The 15,307-nt window shown below is 41.0% G+C and overlaps 1 protein-coding gene across 3 annotated transcripts in view; it reads left to right on the forward strand.

Moving 5' to 3' along the window:
* NBN (nibrin) overlaps positions 1 to 14,216 on the forward strand; it is a 34,169-nt gene extending 19,953 nt beyond the window's left edge. The window contains exons 10-16 of one of the 3 annotated variants that reach the window (XM_044423863.1): positions 483 to 764; positions 1,655 to 2,105; positions 7,329 to 7,400; positions 8,025 to 8,180; positions 9,109 to 9,222; positions 10,063 to 10,112; positions 13,112 to 14,216. In XM_044423863.1, the coding sequence (XP_044279798.1) occupies positions 483 to 764; positions 1,655 to 2,105; positions 7,329 to 7,400; positions 8,025 to 8,180; positions 9,109 to 9,222; positions 10,063 to 10,112; positions 13,112 to 13,139 (1,153 nt within the window). In that variant the 3' untranslated portion in view covers positions 13,140 to 14,216. Of the gene's footprint in view, positions 1 to 482; positions 765 to 1,654; positions 2,106 to 2,571; positions 2,711 to 7,328; positions 7,401 to 8,024; positions 8,181 to 9,108; positions 9,223 to 10,062; positions 10,113 to 13,111 lie in introns of those variants that run through there. The other 2 variants (XM_044423865.1, XM_044423864.1) reach the window with 2 other exon arrangements.
* The last annotated feature ends 1,091 nt before the right edge of the window (positions 14,217 to 15,307 follow it).

Genomic DNA, 15,307 nt, shown 5'->3' on the forward strand with positions numbered 1-15,307 from the left:
TGGGGTATGAGGCGAGACTGAGGGAGCTGGGTCTCTTCAGCCTGGAGAAGAGGAGACTCAGAGGGGATCTGTTGGCGACATACAGGTATGTGAGGGGATGTCACACGGAGGTGGGCAGAGACTTGTTCTCCCCTGCAGAGGAAGGCAGGACGCGCTCCAACGGAGCAAAGCTCAGGGAGCCAAGGTTCCATTTGGATGCCAGGAAGCACTTCCTGACAGTCAGGACCCCAAGGGTGTGGAATGGGCTTCCACGAGAGGTCGTTGAGGCCCTATCGGTGCGGGTGTTCAAGGATAGGCTGGACATCCACATGGTGGGCATATCGTGAGCAGAGCCAGCTGGTGCTGAAGGTCAGACTAGATGGCCCAGGAGACCCCTTCTGACTCGCTCTGTTTCTATGTTTAATAGCTTTGCTCCTGGTACTGATATTGGACATAAACTTAGTATTTACCTGCTGACCTGCTACATTTTCATGCTTCTACAGTATGGAAATCACAGAAGAGAAAAGAAATAAAGAATCTCCTGTAGGAGATCCAAGAAAACTCCATCCGCATGATGTAACTACCATAGAGGAGACTCCAGCAGGAACTGGCACTGCAAATATAAGAGAAACATTGCCAAGATTGAACAGAAGGCCTGGGATTGACCAGAACAGCCTGTCCTTGTTTTCCACTAAAATTTCAGGGCATAGCAGAAACAGAGAGAGAGATTCACAGCAACAAATAAATACAATTAAAAATTACTTTCCAACAGCTACTAAGAAAAGGTACATTTACATAAGCCTCTCTTATCTGAGTATATGCCAGCCAAATGTTGTTCTTTAATTTTTAGTTTTGGGATAAGAAAACTGTAAGGATATATCATTGCTTTATAGGCTATTTCTGTAATGGTGAACTTAGCTCTCAAAGATCTAGTGTTCCTCAGTAATTGAAAATATGGAAAATCTTCATTTCTAATTGATCTTGATAACATATGAGCTCCCAAAATTTTGCCCAGATAATGTACTCTCCATCTTAACCCTATAGCATCTTAATTAAATTATGATCAAGTGCAGCTCCCTGCAAGTTTGCTGAATAAACAAGTTTTCTGTTGATTCTACATAGTTCAGCCATCATGAAAAAAGCACTTTGAAATTATAGAAACTGGCATTCATAATTAAACGCTGATCACATTTTATATCTAGTACCATTTGTTTCATTTGAGTGTAACCAGTGAGTTAGATCCAGACTAAGGGTTTCTTTACATGAGGATTTACTGAGGCTGCTGTGGGAGGTAGAGTGCTTCTTTTACACTTGTTCCTTTTTTCTGGGGATTTTCTTTCTCTGCAATTGTGACAAATACATGACCATTTATGCTTCCTAGCAAGACCAGAAATGGCTGATTTACCTCACAAAATGGATAGAAAACGTGGGCGTGGGGCTGGAGATTGATGCCATTGAGTGAGGATTCATAAGTGCACATTAAAATGCCTCATGTAGAAAAACCTTAAGTCATAACCAACTTGTCCCTTTGATTCAGTGGACTTAAAACATGTTTTAATTTGCATGCACCTGAGAGTATCTGGATTCATATTCAGTTATTAACCATGGAAACAAACGTACAAGGGTTTGTGATCAATTTTTCTAAGGAGAAACATGCATTTTTTTCTGTTCTAAGAGAAAGGAATGAGGATGGAGAAGCATCAGTATCTAAATATGCAAAGACAGAGGAGAGGCCAACCCAGGTTTTCAGTCATACTCAACCTATAGCATCCTTGCTGTGGGAAAACAATGCTGTAGAAGGATCTCAAAAAGGACAGTGTGTCTTAGACCAGAAGACAAATGAGTCATATATAGACACAAGTAGAAAGTCTGAAATAGAGACTAGAAAAAATGAAAAAACTGCTGCTGAAAGTATGTCTGATGGAAAGTCTTCAAACAAAAAAAGAAAAGAACTGGATGACTTAGAAGATGAAGCTTCATTGGAACTTGTCTTTGCGAGCCGGGAACTGGACTGGAAAGAGTGTCTAGGAAGTGATGGAGAAGAAAGTGTTCAGAATGCAAAGAAGAAAAGAAAACTAGAAAATAAAGGTGGACCTTCAGGAGACATGGAAACACAGGGGATTTTGGTAAGTCTTTCTTTCCTGTCAGATATACATGTCCTTCAAATTGCAACAGAACTATATGCATTCAGAACCATATGGTTCAGCACCTCACAATTTGAAGCTATTACTGTAAAATCAAAGTAATAATGTTGAATTGATACCAAGGATGGAAAGAAGCATTGGTTAACATTTACCATTTTATGCAAGGGCAATGACATGAATACACATTTTTTCAAACTTAGATTTCAGAGGTTGGGCTTTATAGAGTTGCTATCCAGATCTGTGTTTAAAAAAAGGCTGCACTCACACTTATTGATAAGTCATGTTTATAAGTCAGCTAGATGAGTTAAAAATCTTTTGTGTGGTTTAAAAAAGTTATCCTGGTAAATCAAGTGGTAGATTTTTAAAAAATGCTTTTAATACATGCATGTAAAACAACTACCTATCTGTGGCATGTGTATTCTCAGAAGAGTTGTACCTTCTTTTTCAGAGAGGAGACCTTGTTTGAGTAGGCGCATGCTATGGTACAAGTGTTGGCCACCTAAGTACAAGATAACTTTTCTACATTATACAAATTAAGTTGATCGCAAATTTCTATGACTAAAATATCTGTAATTGTTTGACAGTCGGGGTTTAAAAAGGGACGAGGAGAGCCAAACCTACTTGAATAAAGGAAGGGGTTCATACCATTCAGGTTTAAACAGTCGAATGGATTGCATGGATGTCATTTTTACAGGACCAGTTCATTGGTGTATTAAAAAATAATCCTGGTGCTCCTTGGAACTGTCTGGATGGCCATGGGAGAATTTCATAGAGTGCTTTTCCTTTGCCCTTACAACTGGCATGAAAAGAACTGGTTCTGAGGTCATGAGAGTGACATCAGAGAGAGTTTTCCAAGGGAGGGAAGGAGGAAGTCTCTGCCAGCATATGTTGTATTCTGGCAGAGCAAAGTTCAGTCCTTAGCCAAAATAAAGCAGAAGGAAAGGTAGATTCAATCTTCTTCGTCGTGGCCTCTGTGCATCACACATATGGGTTCTGCGCCTGCGCAGTGCCTTTGGCCGGAAGATTAACAGCTAAGGGTTTTGGTGGAAAACTCCGCTCCCCCTCCCCCCTAGTATTATATAAGGAGCTGAGTATCTGCCATTTTCCAGTCTTTGCGACCGTCGTTCTTTGTGCCTCGTGCAGCTTCGTTCTCACTTAGATCGTTACTTACCTCTCTTGCTTGTTGAAAAATTTCTCCTTTTCTTACCAAGTTAGTATTCCCTTGTTCGTGTTACTGTTAACAGTGTTTACTGTTAATATTTCACTTAGTTCTTTGCTTTCTCACTTCTCTCTCTCGTTCCTAAAAAATAACAAAACAAAACAAAAAATTATTCTCCCGCTTTACTATCTCCTTCCTTTCTTTTTCTACGATGGTGCAACGGGCGGCTTTCTGCAAGTGCTGGAAGTGTGGCTCTAAAATGCCCACTGCGGATCCGCATGATCTGTGCCTCCTTTGCCTGGGGGAAGGGCACAGGACAGATAAATGCGGCTACTGCTTGACCTTCTCCAAACAGGTGAAGAATCGGGAGAAACGCCTCCGCAAACTCTTGTGGGACCAGGCTCTCCTCCAATCAGACCGGCTGGTGACTAAGCCTCCCACAAATGTGGCTCCACCCGAAGGCTGTCCAACTTCGGCCGATCTGCTGCAGCACCCGGCCTCTTCTTCCATTGCGCCGCCCTCACGCCCTTCTGACGAAGGTGCTTCTAGTATGGCCGATCAGCCTTTTTCCCTACCAAGGAAACAAAAGGAGAAGAGGAAGCACAGTGACCCGGAAAAGCAGCCTGTGCATAAGAAGGCCAAAAAAGATAAGGCTGGCAAGCCGGTTAAGAAACCGAGGAATCCCGAGCATACAAAACATCGGCACTCAGGTTCGGTGACCTCCTCGATTCTGACTCCAGTCACGGAACCGACCCACTCGGTCCCGACTATCCAGGTGGCTATGAGGTCATTCCACCAGGCTCACCACGCCGACCGGCATCCGAACTACTTCAGGACCCACGGCATGGTTCGATCTCGGATGGCGAAATAAGGGATTCACCACAGAGGGCTAGGTCTCCAACACCAATGCTGCCCGTCCCTCTGGATACCGACATCACCATCTCTCCTCCGAGAAGCCGTAGGAGCCACTCTTCGGATGCCAGATCCGATGACTGGTACCAATCCCGATACTCCTCCCCTCCGAGACGGGAAGAGTACCAATCCATGAGCTATTATCTGGTACCCAGAGGATGATCTTTGCTGCCAGCTCCTCGGGATCATTTTCATTCTACACCCAGAGACGCTCCGAGGGCTCCATCTAGAGAGAGCGGCAGATCGGGGTCACCAGGAGATTTCTCTTCCAGTGCCCCACCTCCTTACTGGATGGAATCGGACGAATCCGAGGTTGACTTGACTTCGCCAGATGCAGCGGTTACTTCGCAAGGCCTGGGGTCACCTGAACAGCCGCACATCTCGTTCGCTGAGCTAATGTCCAGGCTGGTGAAGTCGCTCGACATCGAAGCCCACCAACAACCGGGACCGAGTACCGACCGTTTTTATGATGTGGTCAGGGGCGAACCATCCACCTCCATCGCCTTACCGTTTATAACAACTCTACAGCAAGCGATGACTCAAGCATGGGACCTCCCGGCCCATCCACAACCGACTTCACGTAAATATGAGTCCATGTACCGGGTTCTGGAGGGGGACATTCCGTTCCTCCTCCGCCACCCCAAGCCGAACTTGGTTGTTGTGGAGTCTTCTCAGGGCCGGGAAGCATGTGGACACACCTCTCCTCGCGATAAGGAGGGAAGAAAAGTTGACTCCCTCGCGCGCCGGGTATACATGGCTTCTGGCCTCAGATTACGAATTTCAAATTACGAGGCGACCTTGGCACACTATCAGTATTTCCTCATGCACCGCCTAGACAGTATCATTGCCGCCTTCCCAGACAACCAGGGTGAACTGGCGAAAACCTTTGTTAAGGAAGCTAAGCAAGTGGCAGTGCAACAACTTTCTACAGCTTGTTTGTTGAACAAACAAGGGGGAATTTGGTCCCCGAAACTAGCCCGCCTGTCGATGCAAATTTGGGAGTGGTGCATACCGAGAGGAATCACTCTTCTAGCAGTACATCTTGCGGGCACGGACAATGTAGAAGCAGATCTCTTGAGCAGACATATGTCGCGGTCACACGAATGGGAACTGGGCTGTCGGATTCGTGACAGACTGTTTCACCTCTGGGGTCCCCCAGACATAGACCTGTTTGCCACCCGACAGAACAGGGTGTGCGTGAACTATTGCTCCAGAGTGGGAATAGGAAAGGGGTCGTCCGGGGACGCTTTCATGATTCCCTGGAACGACATGACCTTTTACGCATTCCCACCAATTCCCCTCATCGTGAGAGTGCTGGCGAAGATTATTCACGAAGGGGCCACAGGGTTACTGATAACCCCCTGGTAGCCACGCCAGCCATGGTTCTCAACTCTCCTTCATATCTCTCAGGAGGATTTTCTTTAACTCCCTCTTCTTCCCTATCTCATTACCCAGAGGGAAGGCACGATCCGACACCTGGACCTGTTGTCGCTGAAACTAACTGCCTGGCGAATCCGATAACCGTACGTGCTGCACCTCTGTCGACGCCACCTGCAATCCCTACTACCTCTGCCTCACAAACCTTACATCCAGATCTGCAATATATTCTCGACTCTGCATTAAGACCATCCACTAGAAAGTCGTATGCAGCGAAATGGCGTAGATTCTCTAGCTTTGCCGAAGCTCACTCATTTCCAGCGTCATCTGAATCGGTAGAGCAGATTCTTCAATTCCTTTTCGAATTGCACCAGTCTGGACTTAAATCTTCTTCCATAAAAGTATATACAGCAGCAATTTCTTATTACCGTGGAGCTGTGCAAGGTTTCTCTATTTTTTCTCAACCTTTGATTAAAAGATTTTTGAAAGGACTTTGTAACCTCCATCCAACAATCAGACCGCTGATGCCCACTTGGAGTCTCTCAGTAGTTTTATAGGCACTGACACGACCCCCTTTTGAGCCTATGGCGACAATTGATCTACGCCTTGTCTCCTGGAAGACTGCTTTCCTCGTAGCAGTTACTTCAGCCTGTAGATCTTCTGATCTTTGTGCCCTTAGGGTAGACACTCCTTTTCTGAATTTTCATAAGGAAAAGGTAGTTCTACAGCTAGACCCGTCCTTTCTTCCTAAGGTCACTACTTCGTTCCACATGGATCAAGAGATCGTTTTACCGGCATTCTTTCCGGCTCCTTCGAATCGATAGAGAGGTCCCTGCATATGCTGGATGTTCGTTGTTGCCTAGCTTTTTATAGGTCCAGGACTGAGTCTGTTCAGCACTCTAACAGTCTTTTTGTTAAATACTCGGAGCATAACCGGGGCTATCTGGTCACTTCCCAAAGACTTTCTAAATGGATAGTAAATATAATTGCTCTGTCTTACCAGTTAGCTAAATTGGACTTACCATCTACTCCAAGAGGTCACTCTACTAGGGCTGTTGCTGCTTCCTCAGCCTTTGCATCGGGAGTCCCGATGGAAGACTTCTGCAGAGCCGTACCTTTGCCAGACACTATAGACTAGATGTTCGTGCCAGACGAGATTGCTCTTTTGGCAGGGCTGTTCTTTCTTCTATTCATTGATGAAACCTCCCTCCTCCAGTTCGGGTAAGCTTGTTATTCTACCCATATGTGTGATGCACAGAGACCACAACGAAGAAGAGCAGGTTGCTTACTTGTAACTGATGTTCTTTGAGTGGCCATCTGTGCAGTCGCACAACCCACCCACCAACCCCGCTTGGTGTCATGGGTGGTCCGACTTTCTTCTCTTCGCTGCTAGGATCTCTCCAGCTATTTGTTGTACCACTGAAGTTTTTAGGTTTTTTTTTCCATACTGACAATAACTTTATTAAGGGAGCGAACGTCTGGTCTTTCAAAGACTGGAAAATAAAGGATACTCTGCTCCTTATATAGCACTAGGGGGGAGGGGGAATGGAATTTCCCGCCAAAACCATTAGCTGTTGATCTTCCGGCCAAAGGCACTGCGCAGGCGTAGAACCCCTATGTGTGACTGCACAGATGGCCACTCGAAGAACATCAGCTACAGGTAAGCAACCTGCTCTCTTCTAGCCATATAATCCTACTGCAGTGCTTTGTGATTATATTTTACACACTTCAGCACGTCTCCCAACTCTTTTTTTAAGCAGAAAGAAAATGAACAGTCCCTTCCAGCTTTAAGCCAGAAACAAGTTATAAAACAAGAACCACCAGAATCTGTAAGAAATTATTTTAAAGTATGAAATAACCTTCACACTGATATCAAAGTATATCTAATTTTAGCAAAGGGTGATCTAGAAGGAGATACATTCTTTTAAATTGTCAGTCAGATATCAAGGGATCATTGAGAGGGGATTTGATTACTGAAAACATAGTTTCTAGTAACTCTAAAGAAAACACTGCAACTAATTTATTATTAGTATAATTGATTTTCATTTTTCTCTCTTGTAGTTACTGACACAAATTATGAAAATATAATTATGTTAGATTGAGAAGCAGTATCATGGAAATAGATCCATTTTTTTATATTTAATCAGAGAGACAGCCACAAAAGAATTTAAATAAATGGGGCTGTTGTCATCCCTAAAGGAGATGAATCTTTTGAAGCCATAAGATGAAATAATTAATGCAAATGTTTCATCGTTCATGAAATGGCTTTCTGTGTTTTATCTTTTATTGAAAACATAATTAGATACAATATTTTGGAAATGTCATAGAATATACTGTCTGAAAATAGATGATTAATGCCATCTTGAAGTTGAGTCCATGTGACCCTGTTGTAACAGTTTTGTTAGAAAGATATCAGTAATTGTGTTCTTATTCTTTTTCCCCTCCTGGATAAGAATCACAATAAATCTGCAACTGACTCTAGCAATCTACCCAGCAGACTTTTGCTGACTGAATTTAGATCTTTGATTGTTAGTCGACCAAGGAAAGATGATCGCTGTGTTGCTAAAACAAACCATGGGCATCTGAACAACTTTAAAAAATTTAAAAAGGTTGGTATGTGATTTCAGCTGTTAAGAAAATGCATTGTTTGGAATGCAAATAAACTATTGAAATGTTTGCTAAATCAGGCATTCTTCCAGATGTACTTAAATTTGCAGATTTACAGTACAGCCTTCAATTCCAGGAGGAGCTATGATAGTCTGGTTCACCAGAACCACAGTGTCTTGTGGCACCTTAAGTCCCTTAAAATGATCTCTGTTGATTTTAGTAGAACCTCAGTAATACAAGTACTAGATTGATATGCCAACCAGGATAATCATTGTTCTGCTGCTTAAGGACAGTGGGACTGTCTTTAATTCATTGTAGAATTTAGCAGGAATGTGCAAGGATAAATGAATAATTTGGATGAGGAGAGAAATAAAAAGTAGAATCAGTTTTTACCATCTATTCACCCCTTTCTGCAACCATCAAGGGCCAGTTTGTTTTTATGTACTTAATTTTTGTGCCACAACAATATTTTGCACCTTCACACTGTGAAATACCTTGTGCATATCAAATGGTAGCAGTTCCAGTTACATTCATTTGAATTCCAGGTTGTAACCCAACCCAATGTGGAAAAGTCAAAGGGGGCTGCAAGGCACTGTAAATCTGTTCTGAAGATCAAAGCCAGACTCCAGTAAGGGCAGACTTCAGTATGTTGATAAGCTTTTGATGTTGATGCTTCTCAAACACTTGAAGCATACTGATCCTCTCTAGAGGCTTGAGGCCCTCTCCTTAACAGTGGAGGCTATGTCATGATTCTTCAGTGTGAGGAGAGCATAGCCCACTTGAGTTTTAGGTGAGGGGGCTGATTCCCTGGAGAGAGTTGGAGGGAGGAGGGGAAGGGAGAGTAGTGACACAAGCTGTGTTTCACTTATGTAACTTTGGATGCAGTCGAACAGGTGCTTGTTCTCAAAAGATAAATACTGTGTTTGACAGGTGGCTTATCCTGGAGCAGGACAGCTTCCACACATTATTGGTGGATCAGATCTGATAGCTCATAATGCTAGAAAAAACACAGAACTAGAAGAATGGCTGAAACAAGAAATGGAGGTAAAGGACACTAACAATTATTAAAGCAACTATTATGTTTGTCTGTGCAACATGTAGTTTTGTGGGTGGGGGGAATGTTTTGCTAGTACAAAAATGAGTTTATGTATTTTATGCACCTTGTCACTAGCAATAGCTTTTGAGTTGCTCAGTTTATTTTCCATTGGCTCAGTTCAGATCACATGGCATGCAAACGATGGTTGGAACCTTCACTTGTATACTCCCTCCTCCCTTTCCCTTCTCTTTTATGTGCAAGCATATTGCAAATTTTATTAGCAGGAGTGTCACATTGGGTGCTGTCCCCTGGTTTGCCACAAATTTATTATTACCTGCCCTCTGGCATAAATGAACATAGAATGGGAAGGATGTGTTGTTCATTCTCTTGAAGATAAAACATTTTGGTTTGTCACCATGGCTCAGCGCAGGTTTCTGTTGTGTATATATAATTATTGGCTGATCATTTTTAAAACTTTGTTCATCCTGAATTTAAAATGTTTGCAGGTGTGGGTGTATATATCTGAATATTTTATCCTGTGGTTCCAGAGTTCTACCATGACATTGAAACAGGAAAATAATAGGAAAAAGAAGACCTTAATTCTAGGATGTTGAACATGAAGTTACCAGAATTCTAAGAACCCCTAACATATTTTTAATATTGTTGTCTTGTTTTGCTATAAGACAAGGAGATACTTTAGTAGAAGCTTATATGGGATGAGATAGGGAATTGCCCTTGTACAAGAATTCTAGTGCTTGCACAGCACTGGAATATCACTTGCTTGAGTGAATACGTTTATTTTGTGTTGCTATGATAGAAGTTCTTAAAGAAATGTTTTATTTTTCTAGGAACAGAATCGCTATGCAAGAGAAGAATCACTTGCAGATGACCTCTTCAGGTGAGGAATCTATTTTCAGTAATAGTTTCAATGGCCTTGTAGTGAATATGATCATTCATCAGAATTCTTAGGTAGGTTTTGGTGTAACTGCACGGTCTTACCTACACCATTAAAAACTACAGGAGTGGCATAAGCAACTTTATAATATATAACTAAATACACCAGATGTATAGCTTGACCCCTCAGACGAGAACATTTGCTGTAAGATACCAGGACAGGGAGAATTTTTCCTGCCCTATCCAGTGCTTCTGGAAAGAATGCACCAAGTTCTTTTTCTAGTCATTATTTATTTATTTATTTATTTAGAAAATTTCTATGCCTCCCCATTCGCTGAAGCCTCGGGGCAGCTCACAAAACATTAAAATATAATACATTAAAAATACAAAACAAATTACAATATAAAATAAGTCGCCCTGGCCAAAGAATAAAATAAGGAAATAATATTAGCTATTAAAATGACGTTTGAATAAAAAGGTTTGTCACCTTATTTTTTGCTGCCACTTACACATGCTCCTAATGCTGGGATGCTGTGTGCAGTAAGCCTCTAGCCACGTGGTGGACACTCTTCAAATCTGTAGAAACAGTGCATGTTGTCATGCTAACTATGCTGTATGATGATAGAACTCATTTTGTACAGTGTGTATTAAGGCAATCCGTCTCAACTGAATTTTTGTGATCTTTCACCCTGAATTGTACACAAGCAATGGATGCATGACTCTGTTTGGAGAAAGTGATGTCAAGACAATTTGATCAGTAACAAACCATCTCTGTTGCCTTCAGTATGAGATATGAGTTGAAATGCTTTAGGGTGACATAAAAGTGTATAACCCAGTTAGAACCTTTTGGTTTTTGGTTTGCTAGTATGTAAAGGTACAAATGTAGTTTTCATAATATGTGTTAGAATGGTAAGTGGATCTTCATTAGCTGCTTGCTTTTCTTAGCGATATGTTCCTTCTGGGTTACTATATATAATTAATTAACTGGCAACGCATGTCTTCCAGGCATGATCTGTACTTGCACTAAGTTATGGAATTAACTGTATAGTTTTCATTTTCACTATATCTGGTTGCTTGCTCACAGAAATTGCATCTTTGTGTGACAGAACTTTCCTTAGAACTACTTTAGACATATGTAGACTGGTTGCAGGAAATGTTTACATCTTTATTTTATATCTTTCTTCCATTCATTGTCAATTTTTTATTGTTTGTGTGGCTTTCCACCTAAGAGGGGTTTTTCCTCCTGAAAATTATCTGGAGGTCTTAAACAGGAGATTTATATATACCAGTGTGTACTTGTGACACACATATTGCTATACCAAGCTGCTAATTTTTAGAATACACATACTTGGCATGGCACTGAACATATAAATTCTTCCCATGGTCCAGTGTTTCTTCAAGGACCTCACAGAGTTTTCCTTTGATTGAAAATGATAGCCTGGGAAACAGCCTTTTAAACTAGATTAATAAGAAGAAAATGCTAGTTATATGTAGCTAATTGAAGAAGACTGCATCATCTTAAATATTCTTCTCCTGCCCACAGTGCCTCTTTTATTGCAGACAGGTTTTATATATATTTTAAGAAAAAAATACCTGCAAGCAGTAATACATATTGTTAAGGTTTGAGAAATGTCAGATGCATAAATAGGTCAAAATTCTCCTAGTAATAGTTGCCTGTAATAATACATTTGGAATATTCACATGTCTCAAAGCCACCCTGACAACCCATGCTGAGCTGATTCTGCAAACAATATATGGTGCACCTTTTGGGTTGTTCATCCTCTCCTTCCTCTCTTCCCCTTCACTTCCATGAATGTGGAAAGTGGAAGCCTTGTCTAGGGCACTTTTCCAGGGGATACATGCCAAGATGTAGCAGGCACCTGTCTTGGACATGACCTCTAGGAGGCTCCATATAAGAATATCCCTCTTTGGCTTATCTTGACAGCTGTCAAAATGCAAGTTATCAAGACAAAATAAAGACACAAGTGAACTTTGTTCACAAAAAGGATATAGTGTGATCTATACTGCTTTTGCAGCAAGTTTGCAGCATCTTTCTCTTACCCTGATAGTGCCAAGGGTGATACACATTTTGCAGTTTTTCATGAAACTATAGGTGCTTGGGAAAGTGCAGAAGTCCATCCCAGCCCTTTTTCTGGGTCTGCTTTAGAAAGGATGTGGCAGGCCAATGAGTGATTTTGACAGGGACATATGGCCATAAGAAAATAACATTCTAAAAACTTCCTCCATATTTAAGGAGACTCTATTTTTATCTTCCTAGTGGATTAAAATCTGCAGTAATAAAGTTGTAATTTGCCTCATATATCTGCAGAACGGAGAAATTGTCTACCTATAGACCTTTGGCAATAATAAACTTATAATAGGGTAGAATATACCTTGTTTAACCCAGGAATTACAGAAATGTATGGAGTATATGAACCATTTTAATTAACATCCTAAGAATGCTCTGTTCCTGGATGGGTTTCTGATGTGTGAACCTAGACTCCTGGGCCTGTTTATGGGCTAACCCAACATTGCCCATGGTTTATTGTTGAAGTATGGGTTATACCTGAACAGCATATTGCTTCAGGATTTGCACATCACGAAACAACCCAAGAATGGTTTGTTCCTCAGAAGTGAAAATGGGTTATGTGCTCTACTCATTTCCACATTCCATGGGTTTAACAACCCTGAAATTGCTGCTGTGAAATGTGGTCATGTCCAATGCATGGCCAGTCATCTTCATGGCTGTGTGGAAGTCTACTTCTCCCCCAGTTCCAGTTTAGCACGCTAAGCACTGTGTTGTCATAGTTACTCTTTTCATTTCATATTTTCCTGTAGGTTTTGTGATTTGTTTGCTGCTGTGTCATTTTCACTTGTTAACTACTTTGACTTATATTTAAAGTAAGCTGGCCAGCTTAGTCCATGTGAATCAATATCTGGTATGATTGTGAATTTCAGAGCCAGGCATTTATATATATATATATATATATTCTTGTTTTACAGGTATGAACCACGTATAAAAAGAAGATAGTTGTGCCTTGAACTAGATAAATAACAGAAGAAAATATTAGCTTACCTGTATGTTAGCAATATATTGCAGAATCAAATAATTAATATCACATTGATCACAGCTCCTGAGAACCTAATTTTCATGCCAAAGAAAGGACATCTGCAGCCTCAGCACTTAATAGTGTTTCAAACTAGTTGCACCTAGTGCTGGATCAAAAATTTATCTGACCACAGTTACATAAGTAATCCAGGAGGGCTTCTTAATGCTTGCTTTGTAAAATCCAAGCCAAAGAGAAAACTAAGCCCCTGTCATCCATGTATACCCACATATCTTCAAGCCCCCTCCAACTCTCTTCCTTTTTTCTGTTCTGCTGGGAGAAGAGAAGAATCCAACCCCCCCAAAAATGATTGGCACTCTCTGGTGCCTGCAGTCCTGATGTACAGTGTGGGAAATATAATTTTCTTAGCTTTCTAGCTTATGTCAGTGGCATTGCAAAAATGATACTATACAGCTTTCTTGTGCAGTGCAGCTCTCATGCAAGAGATTGGAGAGGGAAGCATTTCCCATCATCACTGCCTATTGGAGCAGCAAGAAAATTAAGTAGAGCCAGGTGTGAGTAGTAGTGGGGATAACTTAATGCCCATGTGAGCATTAGAATTTGTGGCATAAGGGATGCTATAGGGTGCAAAATTGCCCTGGAATTTGTTTGAAAGAGTCCGGCTGTCTCTTCAGAGTTTTGGGAAACATTCCAGTGGAGGTGATTTTAAATCCCAATTCTGAACTTAGTTTCCAACCACTAAGTACAGCCCATAATTTAAAACCATTTCAACCTGCATTTTAATAGCATTTTTGTACTTCTATATCATTTTTTCAAAAAGGAATTAGTAGAAAATCACACTGTTTCTTTTTAAAGAATACGTATTTTAGCTGTTTTGAGATTTGATTTATAGAATGAGAAGCATCATCATTTTACAAAGGGTTGACATGGAATTTGTAACATGGATCCAGTACCATTGATTTCTGTACCATTTTGCACCTCTCAGACTGATTTTGGTTTGTACTTTTAGTAAATTAAACTTCTTTAGATTCTAGAATTCTGATGAATGGGCAGTATTTATTTGGTTCTCATAAATTTGTTCCTAACAAACTCAAGGGGACTGCTGATTGATTGAAGAAGAATCAGTAGAATATATGCATCGTGCTCTTATTTTGTGGGATTCCATGTTTGTCTTTGATCAGTATGTTGCACCCTTCAGTAGGCCCAGATCTCTCATATGTGTATAACTTCTAAGGAACATCAAAGAGATGCTTTTCCTTCATTGCATCAGTTTAAGAAACCTTGGTATACACCCCATGTTTATATCACTGTGATTTTGGCTCAGATCATGACTTTCCTGTTGCATTAGCCACATTGCAAAATCTGCTTATGTAGAATCCTTTCAAAGAAAACCCTTGCCTTTTTTTTAGCCACAATGTAATATCTACTGATGTCCCAGATCAAATGCATGCAAAATTTTATATGTACATCTGCTGCTAACATTAAAAAAAATAGAATTTGTTTGTAGCTCTTGTTTTGAATATAAACAAAAGCAAGCAATAGGATGGGGTATTCATACATGTAATGAATGAATGAATGTGTGTGAGCAAAAAAGCAGCAGGAGCTGTTATACAATGCATGACTAGGTCATGGTATTTAGAAATAGTACCCTACTCAATTTCTATTACAGTACCCTTCTTCCCAGTCATTATCTCACTCATCAGCCAATTTCTAATTGGAAATAGAACACATCAAGAAACTTTAGACAAAATAAGCCAGATAAATTGTATTGAGTTGCATAATTTATTAGCACAGCATTCCTTGCAGAAATGGCTAAATTTCTGCCAGTTTCTCAATGGCATGCATAGCACCCTGCATGTGACCTTGACCCACTGAAAGAAGGGCTGGAACCATATTCAAGTCTAGGAAGCCATATACTCTCATATGTATTGGCAGATAGCTGATTTCAAAGTAATTAAAAGTAACCATTACTAGCAAATTTCAGCCATCAGCAGAAAATTTGGGGCCCCATGCCAGTGAAGTTTTCAAAGCTGATTCAGATTAGAAGTGTTACGTGGTACAGACCTCTATGTGGCTGCATTCCCTATGAATATGTATAGAAAATTATTTGAATGAATCCCCTTGGCAAGAT

The sequence above is a fragment of the Varanus komodoensis genome, unplaced genomic scaffold, assembly GCF_004798865.1.
Source record: "Varanus komodoensis strain SLA01 unplaced genomic scaffold, ASM479886v1 scaffold14_1, whole genome shotgun sequence".
In the NCBI taxonomy this organism is placed as follows: Eukaryota; Metazoa; Chordata; class Lepidosauria; order Squamata; family Varanidae; genus Varanus; species Varanus komodoensis.